Source organism: Capricornis sumatraensis, chromosome 2, assembly GCF_032405125.1.
Source record: "Capricornis sumatraensis isolate serow.1 chromosome 2, serow.2, whole genome shotgun sequence".
In the NCBI taxonomy this organism is placed as follows: domain Eukaryota; kingdom Metazoa; phylum Chordata; class Mammalia; order Artiodactyla; family Bovidae; genus Capricornis; species Capricornis sumatraensis.
The window spans coordinates 95,796,583-95,808,618 of record NC_091070.1 but is presented as its reverse complement, the minus strand read 5'-3'; the positions used below and the strand labels follow the sequence as shown (position 1 = coordinate 95,808,618).

The following is a 12,036-nucleotide window of genomic DNA, read 5'->3' as shown; positions in this document are numbered from 1 at the left end:
AGTCCACGGCGTTTTGAACACAACTGAGCGACTACTAACACACACACACTGTTTCCAGTGCCCAGAATAGAGCCTGCATATATTAGATCCGTAAAAATTGTGTTCTGTGATTGAATGAATGAGTGAAAGGATGAACTAAGGAACCACTCATATATACAGAGATGAACAGAATTAAATTTGGTCCAGAAATTCCCCACTGGGTTTTACTCTATAAATGAGAAATACAATTGCTGTTATTGATAGTTTCTTTTAGGAGTTGGCTACCTCAAAAGATTTGGATGGTAAATAACCGCTTTTGTGATGATTTTTTTTTTTAAAAAAACAGGCCATAGATGACCAGAGTAAAATTCTTTTGCCAGCAACAGTAAAAAGCATCATGGACAGTTGGACACGCCAGAGTGGTTTTCCAGTTATCACCTTAAATGTATCCACGGGCGTCATGAAACAGGAGCCATTTTATCTCGGAAAGGTTAAAAATCAGACTCTTCTAACCCACAAGTAGGTAGATTTGCTCCTGTCTTCACCTTCCTTGGGGTTGAGCTCTGATCAAAAGGAAACCAGCCTATGGATGAGGAAGCATAACTCCCACTGGATACACACCCCTCCATGAGATGACTTGGGGATGGTGACGCGGTGCTCCATGCTGGATGCCGCTGTGTGCTAGGACAGGGCAGAGCCCTGAGGTCCTGAGCAAGGCCAGAGACCTGCCTTAGGGATTCTTGCAGTGTTCCTCCCCTGGGATTTAGGGCCACACCCACAACCAGAGCTTTGAGTGCTAGGCATTCTTTTTAGTCGTTTAGACAGAGGTAATGAATTACTCAGAATCCTGTGTGAAAGCCAGTGAAATAGAATCTGAATGGCCTTATGTTAATTAAGAGAAAAGGGGATATGGTTGCCAGGTCATCTTCCCTTCTCTAGAAATGGAACTGAATGGTGACCATATCCTTGAGGAATAATTCTGTGCATGTATGCCCACACATGAATGTGTGCTTTTGTAACCATACATAAAATATTAGAGTTATAGATCCCAAATTCAAACCTTAATCTTATTTAAAGTCTCTGAGTTTCAGTTTCCTTATCTATAAAGCAAATGTAATAATACAAACCCCAGGGGATTGTTGTAGAAGTGAAATGAGATAGTAAGTATACCGTGGCTTAGCATTCGTCACTTTCTCCTTCCATTTCCTTTTCTTTCTTAACTTATTAGGTAGTTTTCAACTGTTTTTGATAAAGGGTTTGATTCTCAGATCACATTGTGTTAAGTATAAGCACAAATGAGTAATTTATTTTCATGTACCATCACCAAAAGTTTCAGGTTGTCCCACTCTTTCTTTAAAACTCCAGGGGAGGAAATAGACCTGCAGGTCCCTTCTCCCTGTGATATTTCATGACTTTTGAGAAGAGGTGGCCTTAGCTATCATATGAACAAAGACTCTCAGTTCAAAGTCTGAGAAGCCAGACGTGCGAGCACTTGAGCAAGATTGGAAATATTGTCTAAATTCCGAGTAATGTGTGTCTTCAGATGACTAATGTCCCCCTCGTGGTCAGTGACTTCATCCAGGTCACATCCACCAACACGGGAGGAGTGCCAGCATTCAGTGAATATGAATAATCTGGCTGATTGCTGTTGAACACTTTTCAAACTGGGAGACAACTTGAGGTGGAAAAGCATTTTGAAATGTTTGTCATGCTTTTTCTTCTTAAATGATTATTCAGTTTTCTTGGCACAGATAGCTTGGGTATGTCTGCAGCATTTGAATGACCCCTGAGTAAGGCCAGATGGCTATAATTGAATATAAACAGGCCTTGAAAGTTTCAGATATGGGAGAACCTTAGAAGCTACCCTGAGTTGCAAGAAGAAGCAAATCTGTGAGGCACAAGAGAATAAATAAATAGCCAAAGCTGGCTTGTAAAACAACAGTGAATAATTCTAAGAGCAAAGTCCGGTATATCCACAAGGAATGACTGAAGAATTTGAGTTCTTTTATTTTATCATCTTATTTAATATTGGCTCAAAGCTTTTATTCTTATGTGTGAACAATAACTGAAGTTTCCACTTTTTTTCCAAAAAGTGACACATGGATTATACCTGTTCTTTGGATAAAGAATGGAACTACACAGTCTTTAGTCTGGCTAGATAAAAGCAGCAGTAAGTAACAAATTTTTAAAAATACCTTCACATATATATGCAAATATCTGTGTGTATATATGTATATATATACACCCCACACACACATATATATAAAAGCAGAGAATAAAATATTAAAATGTCTAGCTTTTGAATAGCTTATTTAAAACTAAAATATCATTCTTGTTGAACATAGAGCTTTAAAGAAACATTTCTAATCAAAAGACATTGTATGTGAAAAAATATATGGTGAGATCAATACCTATTTTGGAATATCTTTACTTTTTGTTTTACTGGATTGCTGTTTAGAATTAAGAGGGCAAAGTAAAACATGTAGTGAAATATTTTTAAAATGTGCCAGTTCAAACTGTTCATGTGCTTCTTTGCAGAAGTATTTCCTGAAATGCAAATTTCAGATTCTGATCATGACTGGGTGATACTAAATTTGAATATGACTGGATACTATAGAGTTAACTATGATGAATTAGGTTGGAAGAAATTAAGTCAACAGCTTGAAAAAGATCCTAAGGTAAGTTTTAATTTTATACCTTTTATTGACTATCGTTAATACTGTACTCTCTAGAATTTATAGGCTGAGCTTTTATTAACCTGACTGGTGGGAACCTGACCCCTTTGCCACCCCTCATACCAAGGCATGCTAGATTTTTTTTTTTTTTCTTAGAAAAAAGAGGTTTTGGTTGAATGTATTGCGTTTTTGAACATTTCTCTCACTTTTCCACAATAATTTTGCCTTTCTAAGTGAAAATCAAAATAATTTCCAATTAACTGTTAACTTTGTGATCTTAGGCAAGTTACTTAAATGTTCTGCTTCAATTTCTTCACTTTAAAATGGGAATAATATCGTATCTTTCTTATTCCTAATGAGAATTAGAGGTAATGTAAGTAAACGAATTGTCCAGGGACTTTCCCAGTAGTCCAGTGGTTAAGACACCTATACTCCCAATGCAGGGGACACAGGTTCAATCCCTGGTCAGGGACTCAGATTCCCCCATGCCACTTGGTGTGGCCAAAACAAAAAGCTTTCTAAGTCCATGATAGGTGCCAGTACATAAATGCTAGAAAATGTTAATTTTCTAAAAATTGTATTTTCATCTTCTGGCCAAGGAGATAATTTAATTCACAAGATAACAATAATAATCCAATATCACTTTAAATTATCAAATAACTAAATTATTATACAACATATAAAAATTAAAATATTGGCTAGCTCTTCTCAGTCAGACTTGACTTGGTTGAATTAAACCAAATCTCCATTAGTGGAGATGGATGCTGGCTTAGAAGTCTGTAGAGTTGGCTCTGCTGTGAAATCTGGGGCAGCTCATTTAGATGCCATTTGTAAAACTAGTGTGTTGAACTAAAAGATGTCTTAGGTGTCTCTGTCATCAGAATTTCTGTGAGTCGCCCAGTGAGTCTGCCAAAAAAGGCAGTGCACAGAGCTGGCCGAGCTTGGCTTCTGGGTCAGATCAACTTGTGTTCATACTTTTGGCCATCATTTACCAGATGTGTGACCTTGGGTCTCTTATTTAGCCACTCATGCCTTGGATTGCTTGTCTGTATAATAATGGGTATAATGGACCAATGTTACAAGCGTGTTGTGAAGATTAAATAAGATGATGTATGTATGATGTTTAACAGAAGCCTAACCCAATTCAGGCATTTAGAATATGATCAGTAATTTTAAAAGATTTATCATTGGGCTTTTGAATAAAGGTACAAAAACCAGCTGTAGTAATACTTTATTCAAAAATCTTTTTCAGAGTAGCTAAAATTTTTTAAATTTCTAAGGGCAGTCTTAGCTGTGGAAACACTAGGTCATGCCATTATAGCAATGATTTCTTGAAGCCTTTGTAGATTTTACTTATTGAAAAACTGAAACAGTTATTCCTACAACATAATTGCTGAGCAAACAAAACATTTCTACTATTAATATTAATCTAGAAAATGTAAGTATTATTATTACTGCCAGAAAAGATATGTGACTACTGCCAAGGAAAGAATTAAGCTTGGCTTGTTCAGATGCTCAGAGGGATGCTGTGAAGATAAATCTTCTGAGACCACATATATGAATATACTTGGCGGGGGTGGGGGGTGGGGTGCTGCTGTTGAAGGAATGCTGTAGGAAACTTGGGGACCCTTGGGACACAAGCTGAGACAGTCCTGTGGCCTCGCAGTGCCGGGGAGCTCAAACAGGAGCGTGAGAAGCTAGGCTGGCAGTTGACTCCTTTTCAGGATTCAGAGGGCTGTGTTGGTGGTGCTGTGTTGAATTACTAAACTCTTGAGAAGAGAGATACCACTGAAAAGAGCACCTCAGCAGTGCCAAAATAGTGCTAAGTAATATTTATTTAAGGTTTTCTATGCCAAAAAGTCCCCTGACAACAATCTGGACGTTGTGATACAATTAATGTATACTTTTTGTTTCGGAGAGGCCCTTTAAACTTGGCTTCCTGTTTTATTTTTTAATATGCTGTTTTTCACAGAGTATTTTGGCAGAACTCTCAGCCATATTGAAGCCATATGATTGATGTCCAAAGGGATCGCTTATCAAAAGCAGATGTATAATAAATAAATTATGGAAATTATCCTTAGAAATGATCATTTCTCTGTACATGAGATAATGCACATGAAAGTGCTTTGTAAGCAGCAGTGATCTTGAAATGTTGTTATTATTTTGAAAGTTATTTTTCTACTAAAAATGTTCTCATCTTTTCCTGAGCGTTTTTGGATCTCATCTGCAGGCTATTCCTGTTATTCATAGACTTCAGCTGGTTGATGATGCCTTTTCCTTGTCTAAGTGAGTATATTTTCTTCTCTCGTCATTTAACAGTGTAGCTTGAGAAATTTACAAAAAATAATAACCTCATCCTTATGAAGCTGGCTCTTTAGTTTATACGAGCCTTAACTTATTAAGATTAGGGTCAAATTCTGTGGTTACTATGAAATTTTATGATATAAAATTTGCTGGACAACATGAATGGACCTAGAGAGTGTAATATTGAGTGAAGTAAGTCAGACTGAGAAGAAATATCATATTACATCCCTTACATGTGGAATGTAAAAAGAAATGATAGAAATGAACTTACTTACAAAACAGAAAGAGACTCACCGACCTAGAGAAAGAACTTAATGGTTGCCAAGGGGAAGGATGAGGGGAAGAGATATGACGTTTGGCACACACACGTACACATTGCTATATTTAAAATAGGTAACCAACAAGGTCCTACTGCATAGCACATGGAACTCTGATCAGTGTAATGTGGCAGCCTGGATGAAATGGAGTTTGGAGGACCTAGAATACATGTATATGTATGGCTGAATCCCTTTGCTGTCCGTCTGGAACTATCACAATGTTGTTAACTGGCTATACGTCAATACAAAAGAAAAGGTTTAAAAATTTTTTTTAAGTTGATGGAATATGCAACAACATGGATGAACCTTGAGGACATTATGTTATAGAAAATAAACCAGTCACAGAAAGACAAACACTGTATGTTTCCATTTATATGAACTACTTAGAGTGGTGAGAATCTCAGACAGAAAAAGAGTGGTGATTGCCGAGGACTGGGGCGGGAGGGTGGGGGGCATGGGGAGACACTGTTTAAGGGGTGCAGAGTTTCAGTTTCACAAGATGAGAAGAGTTCTCTAGATGGCTAGTGATGATAGTTGGACATTATGAATGTACTTTTAAAAAATTTTATTGGAGAACAGTTGATTTACAGTGTTAGTTTCTGCTGTGCAGCAAAGTAAATCAGTTATACATATGAATGTATTTAATACCAGGGAACTGTACACTTTAAAATGGTTAGGAAGACAAACTTTATGTTATGTGTATTTTGCAGCAATAAAAAATTTTTAAAAAGACAATTCAAAAAGGTCATCATCAGGAAAGAGCAATAACATCTACTACAAATAAAAATGAAAGCCACAGGACGCAATATTTTTTATAACAATTTGACAAGAAGGAATATATGTTCTTTGTCAAGTCAAAATTTGGTGGTTAATTGTATGAAAGTCCCATGTATTTTCGATTAAATTAACTTTGGTAAAATAAGATTTAAACTGATCATGGAGAAATTTTGAAAGGCTCTTAAAGGAGCAGCAAAGAAAATTTAATGTTTTAAAGGGAACTCCTGAGGGGAAGAGAGGGATAGACTGGAGTCTGAGATTGACAGGTACACACTGCTATATTTAAAATAAAATAAAATGCCTTTCCATGATAAAAAAAAAAGGGGGGGAAGCCCTTAAAGGAAAACCTTTAGAAGGATGCAGTAGAGATGATGTAAATAGGAAAAAGTAATAGTGTTTAAATATTTATAGGATTATTACAAAAGGTATAAGAATCATCATTTTAAAATCTAGATCAAGAGTGAAAACTTAGGTAACATACATGGAGTTCAGACTTGGATTTGTAAAGACTGTTAATGTTCAAGTGGATAAATTTAGGAAGATTATGAAAGATATTTTCATATCATTCTAAGATATTGGAAGTTAAGGAAATAAAGTAACTGATTTATCCAAAATAAAGAGTTTCTGGAAATAAATAGACTATCAATTAGGACTTTGAGTGATTTTTGTTACCCAAAAGTAATGCCTGTATGTATAATTTTAATGAGCCTATATTCTAATGTATTACAGAATTATTGATTTCATTGATAGTGGATTTACTCTACTGCTAAGTTTCTAACCAGGGAAATGAATGTATGTTTAGAATTTGAATTTTTAGACGGTAAAGTTAAGGAGTACACATAATAAATTATCCAGTGTATTCTCTCTTTCCTTCACCTGTTGTATTTCTTGAATGAATGTCTGCGTATTTTATCCCTCCTTTTTTTTCCACTTTTCCCCTCTTGACATAGAGCACATTTCCCCACCCCCTGCTTCACTGAAGCATTTCTCTGAGATCACCATGAGTTTAGTGTTGTTAACCACTCCCTCCTGCAAACCTCTTTTTTGACTTCCTGAGACTGCAGTGTGCAAATGTGGTTCTCCTCCAGTATCTGACTTCTTTTTCCAGCTGCCCTGAGCATCTTTAAGACCAGTCATGCTTATGTTATTTTCTTCTCTCTTTCCTCTGAGTAATTCTTGCCTTCTTATGGTTTCAGTGGTCATTTTATTATGTATATGTACAGTGCCCACCAGATATAAGGTATTCAATAAATGTTTGTAAAGGATATGTTGATGACTTCTAAATCTATGTATTTACTTGTCTTCTCCTGTCTCTGTTCATCCTGAGGTTATTTAAATTCAGTACCCAAAGTGCTGAACTTTATTTCGGCCTCTAAATTGCTACTATCAATCTCTCTTTGTCAAAGATACTACTATTCTTCCCATCTCCCCCACCTGAAACATTAGAGATATCCTTGACCCTCCTGTCTCTCTCCATCTCTCATCCAGTCACTGTGTCTTATCTATTCATTCTGGGGATCTGGGGAATGTCTTTTGGATTCTCACCTCACTCATCACCTTCATTGTTTCCTTGCTAAGTCAAATTTGCATCACCTTTTGCCTGGCCTGTCACCTTAAGCTTCTAGCTGTTAGTCCTTTAAGAATTCTATTCTGTCTTCTGCAGCACAAACTGAAACAAAGTTTTAAGGCATCAATTTCATGATGTTACCCTGATTGTTTAAATACCTTCCCACCAAATGTAAATTCTTTATCCTGATAATCAACCCTCTCCACACTTTTGATTACCTATTAGTCCCCATCTCTCAGTACACACAGAAGAAATTCCCTGCCTTGGTTAAGTTGGTCTGCCATGAACCCCCTCTTTGTCCTAACTGCCTTCCTCTATCTTTCTGCTTATTCTAGTCCTATTCTTCCTTCATTCTTTTTTCAAGTTCCTCCTCCAGAAAGCCTTCCCTGTCCCTCCCATCACATACCTATATTTTTCTTCTTTGCTACTTTATTGTATTCATTGACCTTGAATCTATCAAATTGAAATGGAGAGCCTGTCAACATTGCTTGGGTTCCACCTAGTCAACGAGATGGGACCTTTGCCCTCTAGCTTCTTGATTTCATATACCTTCTTGAAATCAGGCACTGAATCGTGTAACAAACATGGAAAGTGTGCAGATCATTTAGCAAAGAAAGGCTTTTTTGAATCTTTGTTGTGTTTTTAAAAACCAAACAGAAACGATTATATCAAAATTGAAACAGCACTTGATTTAACCAAGTACCTTGCTGAAGAAGATGAAATCATAGTGTGGCATGCAGTTTTGATGAACCTAGTAACCAGGGATCTTGTTTCTGATGGGAACAACTATGAAATATATCCATTGTTAAAGGTAAATTCATTCTTTGTGAGATGGTTTTTAAAAATAATTCTTTCGTTTCATCTTCCTTCCATATTTTAGGTAGCACCTGTGAAACTAGTCTTTCCCCAAATAAGAGCCTGTTAGTTCTGTATATATTCATTTTCTTAGGAATAGTTGCTTATTCTTAAAAGAAAATACCTTGGTCATACATCTGCCCTGGGAGATGTATGTGAGAGAAGGTACTGTGTTCTTGCTGAGGTGTCAGTGTGTCTTAAGAAACCAGAAGTGGATGGAAGCAATATACTTTTCTTTTTTATATAAAGAAAGGATAGTGTCTATTAACAACTGTTTTCCTAAAAGATTGTTGGTAAACAGAATGACTTTTCACAGTTCTCGATCCACAATTTATATACTCTGATTTATAGGGCCAGCCCTTGAAACCAGAGAGCCATGTTCTAGAAAAGTAGATATTTTGAAGCTGCTTTTGATATTGGGAAGAGAGATGTGGAAATTAGAGTTAATGAATGAAGAAATGACTGTGCCATCTTGTCCTTATAAAAGGGGGAAATAGCATCAATAAAACGGGAAGTTTCCATTATTAGGTCTTTAACAGTGATCCGGTGATCATAAGATAGATGGCATAGGAAAAGCCTAAGTTTGGGTGCAGCCCCTCGGAGATTTGGGGACCACAAACAAAACAGCAGATGTGTTAGGTAAGGGTTTCAAGTGAGTTTCCAGGGCCATCTGAGAGCAAAATCACAAGCACCTTGGAGTTCCAGACTTTCTTTCATCTAGTGTCTAAAGTGCTGATGTAAATGTACCTGAATGTGGGCATAGTGACCAGTAGGAGGCGCTTGGATGTCTGTGGGGTTGAGGTGGCTCACTGATGACATCTGATCTTGGCCGGTGAGTAAAGAAGTAAAAGCTCACACTTATTTTTTTTAAAGAATTTCAATGAATAATACTGTTCTGAGGGATGTATTGGTAAATATATGACTGTAAAATGCTGTTATTTACCAGCCAATAGCTCAGTTGAAGAAATCTTATTTTGTATCCAGGGTTTACATTTGTCCAAGGCATAAATCAGTGTTCCTTGTTTTTGTATATATATATACACACTAAGCATGAAAGTTTGAAAGTTTCAAGGTAGAACGTTTGTCTTATATTTTTTCCCCTTTTTTCCCCTCTATTTTAAAGAGAACTAGAAATTTTGGGGTGATAGGAAGTGATAAGAGTGGCTAATACTGATTAAGCTCCTACTCTGTGCCAGGCACTGTGCTTACACACATCATGTTGTTTACATATCGCTTTCTTATGAAGAAAGTGAACCTAAAATGTTTTAAAAAATCATTTAAACATTTAGTAACAAATGAAGTTTCTTTCTGAAGAAATATCTGTCACCTCTCTGTTAATGTCTTTTCAGACAAGGGAAAAGCAGTGCAAACAGCGTTGTGAGCAGAACTAACTAATATTCTCTTTATTGTTTATAGAAGTATCTGTTGAAGAGACTTATCTCAATATGGAATACTTACTCAACCATGATTCGTGAAAATGTGACAGCTTTGCAGGAGGACTATTTAGCCCTGTATGTACTTTCTGAACAGTGACAATTGAATTAAATGATTCTTATTAATGGACAGGTTTCCAGATTCATAAAATAAGATCCTAATAGTTAACGATTCACTGAGAGATTTGTGTGCAATTTGAGAATAGTAGCTTTGAGATGGGTGAGCTACATACATCTTAATGGGAAATAGTAGTTAGGGATCTTAATTTACCTGCAAAGCACATACGTGTATACACGTATAGCTTTATATTCTCAACTATTATGCTCCAGGTTGAAATCTTAAGTAAGTTGTACTTTTGGTGAAAAGTTGTGCTAAGCAAAACCAGCTAGTACAAATGAAGGGTATCGGAAGGCCACAGAAGAAAACATTCCACTCTGTGTGTTATCGATGAAACAGGGAAAAGTTCCATTATGTATGTCAAAGAGAAATTCTAACATTATGCAAATATGATGAGGGAGGTTGATGACTAGTGATCAAATCATCAAACATCATACAGTGACCTGTATCAATCATCGGTGTGTGAGCATGAGCAAATATTGTGAATGACATTGGTTTGGTGGGGGAGTAAGCTATAATGCTAGTCTGGGAAGGGGGTGAAAGGCAAGACAGGGCTGCAGGACCCTGTGACAGAAGGTAGGCTGGGCTTCCAGATTTGAAGAGGGGATTTGTGATCAACAATGAACGGTGCAGGAATTCCATCTACAGCTCTAGTCAATATCAGGCTGAAGTCAGTTAAACCAAGCAAAAAATACAAACTGTACAAAAGGTGATTATTCTCTCTCACGAGTTCCCTTCTAAAAGGGGAGAGATTTTAGCCTAGAGAGTGTGACTAGAAGGACATGGCATTGGATTTCCAGATGGATGGAAGACAGGGGGAGGAGCTGGAATGGAGAGTGGATAGGCAAGTGGATAGGTGAGCAGAAAGGCCCAACCAGGCAGCACCTTTGTTAACCAGCTGTGGCCTTGGCTCTCCTGCACTGGCCTGAAATGACCTGTTTTTTGTAGCATCCTGGGGCCAACCTCGGGAGTTAGATTGTGCTTCCAGAGAATTCCTTCTTGCTGCTGCCAGCTTGGGAAGGGTGGAGAGAGGAGTGAATGTGTAGTGAGTGGTCAGAGCTGTCTCTCAGAAGCCTTCCACCCCTGTCTTACTACTACTGCTTATCAGAAGGTCAGGCCAGGCAGAGAGCAAACCAGAGGGAGGGTGGAACAAAGGAGATTTGGCTCTTGTATTTTCTGGAAAACTTATGACCCTTCTGAGTTCCTTTAAACTCTGACTCCAAACTGCAGAGTGTGAGGAGTCACACGTCACACTTATCTGGATTTATCATTGTTTCTCTCTCTCCATGTTCTTTTGAACCTACTTTCTTTGCAATCATAACACATACCTCTGCTCAACTATGAAAACAAAACAGAAACCTCCATTCCTTTTCTGGAGATGACATTAATAGCTAGGAGGGGCAGAGGGAAAAATGGAAGCTGAAGCGAGGGAAGGCAGAGCATCAGAGGAGAGAAATAAACCATTCCCTCTGTTTTCATGTGTAGAGAAAGAACTTTATTTTTAAGTGTATTATATCAGATACTCTAAAGTCATTTTTTAAAATCTGTAAGCCAATTGTTGTATGAGAGAGAAAAAATAAATTGATAACAGATGTGGTGTGCGTGTACACCAATGTGTGTTTGAGGGAGATGAAGGATGGCAGTAATTTATTTCTTACCTTCAAAAAAATACCAGTCTGAGAGCTTATTTGGTGCCTGAGAACGTCTCAGCAAATATTTCCCTGAACCTTAAATATAGTTGCCATCCACAAAGGCTATTTTTTAACAAACCTGATATTATTGGAAGGATGTTTTTAAAATACCCATCTTTTTATGAAACACATATTTTTGGAAGCAGAAAAATATAAATGTAGTAATGAAAAATAAATGTTCTTTGACTTTTCCTTCAAGAATATTACTGGAAAAAGTTTTTGGAACTGCATGTTGGTTGGGTCTTGAGGACTGTCTTCAGCTGTCCAGAGAACTCTTCAGAAACTGGATGAACCATCCAGAGAATGAGTAAGAGTCCTAT

The 12,036-nt window shown here is 37.2% G+C and overlaps 1 protein-coding gene across 1 annotated transcript in view; it reads left to right on the top strand.

Annotated features, from left to right (window-relative positions):
* The window catches only part of LVRN (laeverin), a 69,375-nt gene that overhangs the window by 45,040 nt on the left and 12,299 nt on the right, over positions 1-12,036 (top strand). The window contains exons 10-16 of the mRNA XM_068966485.1: positions 326-498; positions 2,073-2,149; positions 2,518-2,657; positions 4,885-4,940; positions 8,277-8,430; positions 9,891-9,985; positions 11,916-12,023. Of these exons, the coding sequence (XP_068822586.1) occupies positions 326-498; positions 2,073-2,149; positions 2,518-2,657; positions 4,885-4,940; positions 8,277-8,430; positions 9,891-9,985; positions 11,916-12,023 (803 nt within the window). The remainder of the gene's footprint in view (positions 1-325; positions 499-2,072; positions 2,150-2,517; positions 2,658-4,884; positions 4,941-8,276; positions 8,431-9,890; positions 9,986-11,915; positions 12,024-12,036) is intronic.